Source organism: Xenopus tropicalis, chromosome 7 (genome assembly GCF_000004195.4).
Source record: "Xenopus tropicalis strain Nigerian chromosome 7, UCB_Xtro_10.0, whole genome shotgun sequence".
Lineage (NCBI taxonomy): Eukaryota > Metazoa > Chordata > Amphibia > Anura > Pipidae > Xenopus > Xenopus tropicalis.
In genome coordinates, this window is record NC_030683.2 from 65,973,922 (window position 1) to 65,987,070 (window position 13,149).

Sequence of the window (13,149 nt, forward strand, 5' to 3'; positions counted from 1 at the left end):
AGGGGGGGGAGATGGAGGAAGTTGCTGGGGTGGGGGGAAGCTGAGGGGAGCCAGAGGAAGTCACTGAGGGGGAGGAGCTGGAGGAAGTCACTGGGGGGGAGTTGGAGGAAGTTACTGGGGGTGGAGCTGGAGGACAATGGGGGTAAGCTGTGCAGATGCAGCGGGGAGCCACATGAAGTTGCTGGGGGGGAGCTGGAGGAGGAAGTCACTGGGGTGGGGGGAAGCTGAGGGGAGACGGAGGAAGTCACTGGGAGGGGGGAGTTGGAGGAAGTCGCTGGGGTGGGGGGGAAGCTGAGGGGAGCCTGAGGAAGTCGCTGGGAGGGGGGGAAAGCTGAGGGGAGCCGGAGGAAGTTGCTGGGGGTGGGGGACTGGAGGAAGTCGCTGGAGTGGGGGGAAGTTGAGGGGAGCCGGAGGAAGTCGCTGGGGGGGGACTGGAGGAAGTCGCTGGAGTGGGGGGAAGCTAAGGGGGGGGAGCTGGAGGAAGTCGCTGGGGTGGGGGGAAGCTGAGGGGAGCCAGAGGAAGTCGCTGAGGGGGAGGAGCTGGAGGAAGTCACTGGGGGGGGAGTTGGAGGAAGTTACTTGGGGGTGGAGCTGGAGGACAATGGGGGTGAGCTGTGCAGATGCAGCGGGGAGCCACAGGAACTTGCTGGGGGGAGCTGAAGGATTCTGATGGGAGCTGGGGGGGAGACGGAGAATGCTTGGGGGGGAGCTGGAGGATGCTGGGAAGGACTCTGGGGGGGAGCTGTAGTATGCTGTGGGGGTGAGCTGGAGGATGCTGGGGGGCCCTGGCTACCAATGTTTTAGGGGGACCCTGGCTACCAATGTTTTAGGAGGCCCTGGCTACCAATGTCTGTGTGTCCTTTGTACTAATGCGAGGGAGCATTGGGGGGCAGGTCGTGAGAGGAGGGGGGCCCAGAAAATTTGGTTGTGAGGGGCCCCGTGATTTCTGATGGCAGCCCTGTTAGGGAGCACTGTACAACTATCTGACCTCCTGTCCCAGGGATCCCTTGTGGTTAGCATGTGCAGTTGAGTAAAAGTTTAGTATTTACCATTTAAGTTCCAGTTTTACTTACTGTGCATGTGCACAGCCCAGGGCAGGCAGTGAATAAGCTTCCTTCTCCTTTAATTTCAACAGGAGAATTTGCAGTGGAAGAAACTAATCTATTTCAAGTGAAATTAATTTTTTGTTGCTATTTTATGTTTTTTAGTGGAGTCTGGAACGTCCCTTATATCTCTAGTGTTTATTTGGTAAAAGGAAGCATTCTGAGGTCTAAACTAAGTCAGAACGATATATTCCACAGTGGTACCCTGGACTTTGACATGGCTTTCTGTCATAATATCCGCCAGCAGGTCTGTATAAGAGAAAGCAAAACCAACATTGATTCAGATGCTCTTTTGGTTTTATATATCTTTTATATACATGTATGGGATCTATTATCCAGAATGCTCAGGACTGCCATTTGGATCTCCATACATTAATGGGCTTATTTATTAATTTTCGAATTTGTGAATTCGATAGTTTTTTTTTCTAGTTCGAATAAACTCGCATTTTAAAAAAACTCGAATGCGTGCTTATTTATTAACATGGTAAACTCGTTTGAGTAAAAAGCTTGAATACCTTAAATTTTCAAGTTTACAAACTAAACTAAAAACTCTAATATCTTGCAACTCTTATTGACTTTTACACTGACTTTTAGCTGGCGAATTTAATGTTAATAAATAACAGACATTCGAGTTTTTGAACCATAACTCTAATTTTAGGGCAAAAAACTTGAATTGTGAAAAAAATAAAAATTTGAACGTTGATAAATAACCCCCTATTAGTCTATTAAAAAATCATTTACACATTATATAAGCCAGTGGGATTGATTTGCCTTCAGTAATGTAATGATTAATTATGCCTTAATTGATATTAAGTACAAGATACTATTTCATTTCTTCAGAGAAAAAGGAAATATGTTTTTTTTTTTAAATTCAAATAATTTGAATTACGGAAAGGTTATCTCCCATAGACTCCCTTTTAAACAGAGTTTTCTGTATAACAGGTTTTCAAATAATGGATCCTATACCTGTGTGTATATGTGTATATATATATATATATATATATATATATAACAAAAAATAAAAGGTACCGCACTCATAGGACTTAATCAAAACTCAAAGTAATTTATTTAAGAATTGTGTCTAAGTCCTGTGAGTGCGGTACCTTTTATTTTTTGTTACATTATTCATTCTTTTTGGACTACACCCAGGCATTTACATTCATTTTTTACGTGAGTGCCTGTTGTTACATTGTTGATATATATATTGTAAACTAGCGGGATCCACGACAGACACTTTCTTGACTTTAAGGCAGTTTATTTACACAGGGGTGCCCATTTCAGCATACAAAACAAATCATAAAAATAAATCCTCCCCTGTGGGTGCTACCTTCACACATTAGATTAGTTCCCTCACTAACCTGGGCCCCTTGTGGATTACCAGTGAGAAAACACAAATGTTGGGGCCTGTACTCACAACACTTCTGGGGGATTAGCTTACCCTCCTGGCTTTCCTTTCAGCTACTTAGATCCTCAGTCTCTTGGTAGCTTTCTCAAGTCTGGGCTCCCTCTGCTCCGTGCAGTGGCAGGAAGCACCCCCAGCCCCTCAGGGAGTCCTACAACACAGACAGGTATCCTTTCTGTTCTGTGCCCTGCTCTGAGAGACCGTCTCACACCTATCTATACAATTAAATACCTTTCCACAAGACAGCCTTCCTGTGGAAAGTAAGCTCCAATAGATGAGCTGGACTAATGGAATGGATCGCCTGATCCGCTTGTTCCTTCCAGAACCCTATAGCTTTCGGGGCCAGACAGCAACATCCTTTAAACAGAGAAACCATTTTCTGTTTATCAACATCTCCCCTAAAGGTTACATCTCCCACTATGGAGAACTTAAAGGGAAAACTCACCTTTACTCTCATTTGTTGGGTCACTCTACCACAATATATATATATATATATATACAGTATATAATATGTACACCTTTTTGTAAAACATAGGAATGTTAGAAGTGACAAAGGAGTTCTATGACCATATAAAGCTGCAAGGTTGAAGGATAAGTGTTTTGCAAATCCAAGATGACCTCTAAAATCCTTTTATTAAGTACAGGAGGTTCATTAATTTTTTATAATACAATATATATATATAATTTTTTTTAGTGAGTCATGTGATGCACATTACATTACTATGCATTGTTTATAAGGATATAATGTATAGCATACTCATGGCTCTTTGGCCAATTTCTCCGGCACCCCTCAACTTACCTTTTATCCTGAGCTGGTGCTTTTCCTCTTCAAAAAGCCCATTGACCTGGTGTACTTAGGTGCACAGCAGGCTGCTGCTATATTGCCCCAGACTTCCAGGTGAATTATATGCCCTTCTCTTTTGCCTCTTTTTGCCTTTGAATTGGAGTCACTTACCTTTGCAGCCAAAAAAAATATCCAGTGAGGCATTAATTTTGTTGTTGTTGTTATTTTTTATTACTTGACTTTCTACTCAGACCCTCTCATGTTCATCTTCACAAATAAGACCCTAGCAACCAGATAGCTTCTGAAATTCCAAACTGCTGAAATTACACCAGCTGCTAAACAAAAAGCTTAATAATTAAAATGCTATAAAAAAAGACTAACTTCAAATATCCCTGTCTACAGCATGCTAAAAGTTCATTTTTAAAGAATTTTCTTTCATGCTAAATTTTGGCTCTACAGCTCATATCATGTTATCAAATTAAGTACAAGCCTTCATGTATTTCAGTATTCTGACCACAAAATGTCATTTGGCTGCAGGGAATCTTTATGTTTGTTACAAACAGACAGGAATTTGGCCACATCCTTTCCCTGGAGAATTACAAAACAACACATCTTCATAATGATCTTTGGGAGATTTTTGAAAACACAGAGGTAAGATCATGAAGTAACTTTGTTTTCTTTTGGTATGATATTCCTTAATTTTCAGTTCTACACAAATACAGTAAAAAGATGTAAAACTTGTAGTAAAGTTGCATGTAGAAATATATAGATAGATATATTATCTATTACATGTATAGTAGCAGCAAATTGTGTGATGTTTACATGACATTATTCATTACATGAATTCCTGCCCCAATGGAGCTTACAAGTTCTGTATTTTAGTCATGCAACACACATGCACTAGGGTGAGTTTCATAATGTGCCAGTCAATCTGCTTGGATGTTTTTGGAGTATGGAAAGAAATTGGTCTACCTAGAGGAAATTCACATAGACACAGGAAGAACATACAAACCATACCATATCAGAATGAATCAGGGCACCCTGCTCTGCAAGGTAGCAATGCCTGTTACCTGTGTTTATAATGTTAAAGGCCACCTATCATAGGTTTTCCCTACCTGAGAAGGGAACAATCCTATTTTAGCATGAAAATTCTCAGAGGAAGTACCCAGTTTGGTGATCAGTTTGGGACTCTTTACATGTGTAAAATGAGCAGTGCTATTTTGCACATGTGTGTGATGTAGGATCGTTGATTCCTCCCCCAGTCTTATGTCACATATATGTGTGTGACCAAATATGCCCACCTGCAACGGGACTCTGAGAGCAGGCTGCGTAGCACTTGCTAGAAACATTTTCTGGTCAAAATAGCTTGGCTCTATTAGCTTGCACCTGTTGGGGGGAAACAATATTTATATGCCTTATAAATGAAAACATAAAATTTGATTTAAGATTCACCTCATGGAAATAACAATCTTTTTAAATAATGTTTCTGAAATATTTATATTGAGGACAAAGAGAGTCCAACACACAAAAATAATTCTCTAAAAGAACAGAGGGCACAAGGTGTCTGCCACCTATACTCAATAATCAAGTCACAAAAAGAGAAAATGTTTTAGTGCTTAATCTCTGAAATTAATACTTAACCTTTAATTCATTATATTAAAAATCATGTGAGAAGATAAAAATACATATTTACAAACCAGCAAGAACGAGATCTCAATTCAATGGACCATATCCACTAGTGATATGGTTAGATAGTTAAAAACAAATACACCTGCTCCGAGTGAGTTTGTTTAATTCATTGATCAGTCAGAATATTTAATTTTCAGAGCATGATAAAAAAGGAAAAAGCTAGGGTACCTAGTTCATATATTTACACTCACATAGGTGAAGGGGAAGCTCCCGAAATTCCAAATTATTAAACTACCAAATTCTCAAACAGTTAATAAACACAGGAGCAACAGAGGATCACTGGCATTGCACAAGTGAAAACGATTGTATTACTGCGACTCAATCAAGTGCGTGTCATTATGTAGTGTCTATAGCACAGTGATTATGCAACAGAGACAGGCCATCAAGAACCGCATACTGTGAAGGGAACTAGGCGAGTCCCTGGACACGGTTAACAAGAGCTGCACAGTGTTCCCAGGGGGGGGAGGGGGGGAGATCGAGAGACAATGTGCTGTTAGTATCGGTACAATGAATGACACCGCACAGCCAAGAGGAGCGCGTCTGTTGATTTAGCCGGCGTGTCTCTCACTTCCACTGTTCGCAACTCCCACCATTACATACGGCTATCAAGAGCTGCCCCAGACTTCACAAACAGCCCCTCACCACCAGACCAAATCCCTTACCACTACCTATGGGTATCAAGAGCCGCCTGCTCTGATCCCGTACCACCAACTAGGCTACCCTAAGCTTATCTCCACCCACGCCCAACGTGTTTCATCACCATCAACGTGACTTCTTCAGGGGATATCATTGGATAGGGTGTATTTGTTCTCATTCTGGTTTGTAAATATGTATTTTTATTTTCTCACATGATTTTTAATATAATGAATTAAAGGTCAAGTATTAATTTCAGAGATTAAGTACTAAAACATTTTCTGAAATATTTCTGAAATATTTATGTTGCTTATCCATAGCCTGTCAGCACACCTCATATCTTCACATAAGAGTCAGAGTTTGATTTCGAATGGCAGGTTGAATACATTAGAGTTGGGATTACCACATTACACACTGCAAAAAAGAGTTGGGAAGCCACTCAAGCATATAAAAAAAGTTCCTAGGGGGTTTCTTAATAAGACCTGTAATAGGCTATTTAAAAGCCCATATGTGGAATGGTCACCTTCAGAAGGCTCTGTTTGGCAGTACACCTGATTTTTATGAAAGCAAAACTTGCCTCGAAGCCAGGAATTCAAAAATAAGCACCTGCTGTGAGGCCACTGGGAGCAACATCCAAAAGGAGCAACATGTTGCTCATGAGACACTGGTTGGGGATCGTTAAATTAGCGCGTTCCCCTTTTCCTAAGGGGCAGATTTATCAAAATGTGAGTTTAGAGCTTAATACATAGAAACTCACCATGTCCATGTCTTCGATTAAATTTGTTTAAAATAAATGATTAGATAAAACTGGTCCCTAAAACAGATTCAAAGATTTTCTGATGTATTTTTTTTGTAACAAAACAGGACTGGAAAGAAAAATATATTCATCCTAACCATTCAGAAGCATTAAAAGGGAAATTAGTTGAAATGGTAAGTATGAACAAGGTGCGGTATTCAATTTCATAAAAGTTGGTATGGGTATGGGACTGGGGACCTGTTATCCAAAATGCTTGGGACCAAGGGTTATCTGGATAAGGGATATTTCTGGAATTTGGATCATCATACCCTAATTCTACAATAAATCATTTGTCACCAAATTAATTACATCTCAGATGGGATCAAGTACAAGTTTCTATTTCTATCATTACATAGAAAAAGGAAACACTTCTACAAAGTTGTAGCCCTGGTGGGCCTAGACACTGCTGATGTAAGGAAGATTTTTTAACCTTAGGAAGACAAGAAGCAGTTTTATAACAGTATTTTTTTATAATGCATTGAAAATAATAAACTGTATGCATCATAGGACTATTATTGGAACAGGGTAAAATAGATTTTTTACTTAAAATTTTTTAGTGTTACATTTCCTGTAAGGCCAATTGCTAATTGTCTCAGAACATCACTACATCATAACAAAGGTTAATTTAAAGGTGAACTATCCCTTTAAGGCCAATTCATAAACCAAACACATGTTTTTTTTAATGGGATGACTACTGTAACAATCTTTCTGTTCCATTTTTTTTATTTTTTTAAATTAATCTAAAGAGTTAGCATCTCTCATCTTATTTATCTGGTATGGCATTAAACCTATAGGTGATATTCTTCCCTGTGTTTTTCAGCCCTGCCCAGATGTTTACTGGTTTCCCATATTTTCAGAGACAACTTGTAATGAGTTGGTAGAAGAAATGGAGAACTTCGGCAAGTGGTCAAGTGGCAGTAACAAGGTTAGAACACAGCATATAATTGTAATCTATCTATAATTTAAGGCTGTAGATGTCCAGATTTGGTACTGCCGATTGACCAGCTTTGAACTTACTGCCCTACCATTTGGACATAAATGTCAGCTCAGGGATTGGATTAAACAGACCATCCCCTCATCCTGTCAGATCTTGGCTAATCTGTCAACACAGTATATTTCATCTGCCAGTGTACCTTGTCAGTGGGGAATGATGCTCTCATCCATATTTGCTGCAGTTGTCACAGCCCAGATATATAGAACAATTGCATTTGGTCATCCCTGGATATGACCAGCTGTGTGGTATTCTGTTTTGCTTGCAGGCTGATAGGTGGCATATTCTTAAAGCAATTGAATAATAATAATGTACCGTTGCCTTGCATTGGTAAAACTGGTATGTTTGTTACAGAAACACTACTATGGTTTATATAAATAAGCTGCTGTGTAGCCATGGGGGCAACCATTCAGGTTAGAATATGGTTAAATAGCACAGGTTAAATAGCAGACAACAGATAATCTCTGTAGAATACAATGGGTTTCATTTTTACACATAAATCTAATTGTACAGAGCTTATCTGCTATGTAAACATGCACCTTTTCTCTTTTTAACTACTTCTAACCTCTACTTTAATTACTTTAAAACAGTTTTATTTTGTTGATCTTACTGTTCCTTTAAAGTCAGCCAGTGTATGTACTACCTTAACTGGCCAGTGACTGACCTTATACAAGGCTTACTTGTTAAAGGAGAAGGAAAGGCAAAGTCACTTGGGGGTGCAAAAATGTTAGGCACCCCCAAGTGACTTAAATCGCCTACCTTTTACCCCGGGCTGGTGCCCCTGTTCGGAGAGAACAGCACCAGCCCGGGGTAGCTGCAGCACTTCCGTCTTCGCTCACGCGCGCATGCGCAGTAGAGTGAAAAGCCGAACTTTAACAGAGAAGTCGGCTTTTCACTCTACTGTGCATGCGCCTGTCGTGTAGTCCTTGCAAAACAAAGCCGGAAGGAGGAAGCTTACCCATAGCCCTCCCATTACCTGTGTTGGGCCATGGTTGCTGTTGCAGCAATGATGCTAGGTTTGGTTAGTGTTCCTAAATGAACCTCATATCAGATATAAGATTGTCTCCTCTTTAGGAGTCTGTTAACTTATGTGTTGTTTCCAAGTTCTTCATAGTAAGGGCTCTGGCACACGGGAAGAACATGTAAGTCGCCGGTGGGATGGGACACGCGGCAGCGCGATTTCGGGAAATCGCTGAAAATGCCTCGCGAGGCAACTTCTGCGATTTGCCGAAATCGCCTGCGCAGCGTGTGCCATCCCACCGGCGAGTTACATTTTCACTGGTGGGATGGCAATTCGGGGAGATTAGTCGCCAGAGCCCTAAGAGGTATCTGCTGAGCCTATGGGCCTGATAGCAAATTAGTCAAATACAGGAATTGCTCATAGAGCAACAAGCAATGGGATGTCTTGAACACCAGAGAGGGCTTAGCTGCTTGTACATTTTCACACCTCCTAAAGTCTGAATGTCCACTTATTAATTTCTTACAAATCCTATACATCCACTAGGTGAAAGGAAAATTATTTTTATATAGCGATTTTCTCCCCTGGAACTCAAAGTGCTTTTTACAGCAAGCAAGGGAACCATTATAAATGTACTAAATATGCTAGGACACCAGAGGATTAAGGGACTTGCCCAGGATAACATGGAGTCACAAAATATCTTGTCCTAATTACTGAAAGTTGGTCATAATTTATTTTTATTATGCTTTGTAAAAAAAACTGTTTGTATTGCCTTGATATTTATTAGAAACAGATTATGTAAAATGCTTATAAAGTCTTTACTGATTCTGATTGAGCCCAAATAGCATTATGACTGGCTTAATTCATTTATTTTAGGATAACAGACTCCAAGGTGGCTATGAAAATGTCCCTACAATAGACATTCACATGAACCAGATAGGCTACGAAAAAGAATGGCACAAGATACTATTAGATTTTATTGCACCATTAACTGAGAAACTGTTTCCAGGTTACTATACCAGGGTAAGTATGAGTAGTTGCAGTTTGACAGATTACTTTTAATTGTAACTATATCATAAATACCAAAAAATATGTAAATATCTATTGGTTCAGTAATTTGATTTTAAAATGAAATCCAGTAAGTGATAATAATAATGAGCATAATATAAATATGCCCAGTATGTTTATATTTACCAAACACTGACTGCACTACATGTAGTATCCCTATGTAGGTATGAAATCTGTTATCTGGAAACCCGTTATCCAGAATTTACAGGAAAGTCATCTCCCATATACTGCGTTATAAGCAAATAATTCAAATTGTTAAAAATTATTTTCTTTTTTTCTGTAATCCTATTGGGTTTATATAATGTTTAAATGATTATTTAGTAGACTAAAGGTCCCCATACATGGGCCGATTCTAGCCGCCGATATCTGTCCCTTAGACCGATTCGGCAGCTAATCGGCCCGTGTATGGGCACTAAAAAATCTAGTTGGATCCGTCCCCGAACCAACTTTGCCTATACCCGTCGAATCGAATTAGCCTGGATTCTCCCAATATCGCCCACCCGTAGGTGGGGGATATCGGGAGAAGATCTGCTCGCTTGGCGACATCGCCAAGCGAGTGGATCTGAAGGTGTATGGGGACCTTTAAGGTCTGAAGATCCAAAATTCCCTTATCCGGAAATTACCAGGTCCCGAGCATTCTGGATAACAGGTCCCATACCAGTATATTGATCATTACTCTGTGTCTGTACTGAAAAGCTGTTTGGTATGGTGTTCAGGTACAAGATCCCTTATCCAGAAAGCTCCAAATTACAGGAGTATAATTTTAATCAAATAATTCTCATTTGTAAAAATTATTTTTTTCTGTAAAATAAAACAGTACCTTGTACTTGATCCCAACTAAGATATAATTAATCCTTATTGGAGGCAAAGGAATCTTAAAGTAAATCCTTAAATTATATATGGGTTTATCCTAAAAAACCCAGGTCCCAAGCATTCTAGATAACATGTCCTATACCTGCATTTGTGTTTTATATATTTAAATATCTCCATTAAGTGCAGTTTTTTACAAAATGTAAACACAGTCAAGTTTCAGTACAAAGTTGTAATGAGGTAACTGCCCCAAAGTGCATATAATCCATTCTAACATGCAATTAAATAGCTATTCATGGATATACTATGGCTATTGTTTATATTAGTGCTTTAATCAGTCAGACCCAAAAATTGAAATAAATGAAACAAAATCAATTTCAGTGAAGTGGTATGCATATAAAAAGATCTGAAAGCAGGGCTTGAGTGGTCATAGATAAAAAATATCTAAAAGGGAAAGGGCACACTAAGAGGCAGATTTATCAAAATGTGAGTATAGACCATTATACATAAAATCTCACCCACAATCTATTAATGCCTATGGGGTTTTTAGAAGGGTGTTTATCAATGGGTGAAAGTTAGAACTCACTGTTAAATAAATATTCTTCTAAAAATCCCATAGGAATGAATAGAACATGGGTGAGTTTTTATGTATTAAGCTCTAAACTCACATTTTGATTAATCTGCCCCTAAGGAGCAGATCTATGAAAATGTGAGTTTAATGCATCAGTGGTTGAAAGTTAAAGTTCACTATTTGAAAAATATGCTTTTAAGAACCCCATAGGAATGAATAGAACGTGGGTGACTTTTTATGTATTAAGCTATAAACTCGCATTTTGATAAATCTGCCCCTTAGCATAGGGTTCACGTCTCTCCGCCTGCATTTGGTCTAGCTGCACTGATAGTCACAGAAATGGCCAGAGTGCAGCAACACAGAGCAGAGATGGGGCTGAAAAATACAAAAGCATGCATTTGGCCTGATCTCTGATCCTGCATTCAGGCTAGACACGGGTGGAGTGCTGCAGAGTCTTTTTACATACTTTTATATTCACTGCTGCAGCGTGAATATGAATTCTAAATCCACACGCTTTGTCAATTCAGTTTTCTGCTGTAATACTGTAGAGAAAAGGGGCTGCCCCTGCTGTGAATATACTGTTTTGGAAAAAAATCCCATCCCCAGTATATATGGTCCAGGATATTGCGTCCAGGGGATGACATAGGAAAAAAGTCAAAATATTGTCTGTATCTCTGTAATTTTGCATCAGTTAGGAGCAGACGCTGGCTGAAGAACCTAGCTAACTCTGAATGTATATTGTTTTGTTTTTTGGAGAACAGTGGGCAAGTAAATGTCCTAAATAATTTTAACATACCGGTATATATTTAACAATGTTATATGTTGCTGAAAATAAGAAGGTTATTGAAAGGTGGATTCTCTGACCTAGGAGATTTCTGTTTAGTTGCTGTATAATAAATAATTCTAAAATTATAAATAGCTCTCTTTGTTCATTACATTTATGTTTCAATCCTGTTACATTTATATCTGTAGTAAAAGTAGATCTAATTGTGCATAATTGTTTTTACAGGCACAGTTTGACTTGGCTTTTGTTGTGCGATACAAACCAGATGAACAACCATTACTTGAGCCTCATCACGATGCCTCAACTTTTACGATTAACATTGCCTTGAACAGTGTTGGGCAAGATTATGAGGTCAGTAGTTCAGTATATATGGTATTTTTTTGTCTCCATGTAGATATATGATGCAATAACATTTTTAATGACCTTTAAACAGGTATGTTCAAGGGAAATAAGTATATGTTCCATTTAAAATGGATTTACATTTTAAAAAAATGCATTGATAAAAAATTCACTAGAGTTCTTTCCTGGCAACTTTTTGCAATTTACATTTATTTTCTATTTTTAGAGGCTTCTGGGATAATTGCAGTTTTAGACTGCAAATTTCTCAGAAACAGCAGTTGAGCTGAAAGCATGATAATTGGCAGTTTACTGTCCTAAACTCCTAATATCAGATATTAGAAACCACTAATAATAGAAATGTAAAGGTTGACATATTGTCAAAAAATAAAAATTGGCATTCATGTTTCTTATTTAAAAAAATCTGAAGTTGGCTGAATTACACATGTGAAACAGACATGTACACTGCTTTCCTAAAATCAGTGGTTAATAAAATGCTGTAATGAACATTCTTGGATGAGATGCATATGTACTTTCGTGTCAGGCAGTTTTAATATACGTCATGAGAAAGCTGCATGGGTGGCTTCACTTATTTCTTTGACAGCTTAAATGTGCTGTGTAACTTCTCACTCTTGTATAATAAAGGTCATATATATATCTATATATATAAACAAAGGATGGCACACCGCTACATAACATACCTTGGTGCTCGGTAAAGGGTTCCAATAGTATAAAAAAGACCAGCAACTCCGGGATTTCTTGTGAAAAATCAAAACATGTATTCAAAGTAGCATAAACAGCCTATATATATATATATATATATATATATATATATATATATATATATATATATATATATATATACACACACATACACTTTTGATCAATGGTACAATGACTTCTAACGACAACATTCCCACATCCAAAATAAATTTTACAGTGAAAGGTAGAAGTACCCAATACCCCAAATACTACCTTACATTTCCAAAATGCAGATTACCTAATGGCTGTAGCTAGAATCAATTATTTGAAATGCACAAAGTATAAAATAGTAAGTACTACACCATAGAAATCACGACAGTATTCCTTAAAAAAATAAAAAAATAGATATATAATGAAAGGACATTTCCACTTAGCCATAAATTCTGTTATATTTGACTAAGGTCAGTATCGTATCATGAAGAGACATCTGCTATTTCAAAAGAAGTGCCGAGGGGAGTTTTT

The 13,149-nt window shown here is 38.5% G+C and overlaps 1 protein-coding gene across 1 annotated transcript in view; it reads left to right on the top strand.

The window, feature by feature from the left end:
- Positions 1-13,149, top strand: part of plod1 (procollagen-lysine, 2-oxoglutarate 5-dioxygenase 1) — a 38,805-nt gene that overhangs the window by 24,494 nt on the left and 1,162 nt on the right. Inside the window, 6 exon segments of the mRNA NM_001078872.1 lie at positions 1,209-1,350; positions 3,827-3,940; positions 6,476-6,541; positions 7,228-7,332; positions 9,233-9,379; positions 11,815-11,940. Coding sequence (NP_001072340.1) covers positions 1,209-1,350; positions 3,827-3,940; positions 6,476-6,541; positions 7,228-7,332; positions 9,233-9,379; positions 11,815-11,940 — 700 coding nt within the window.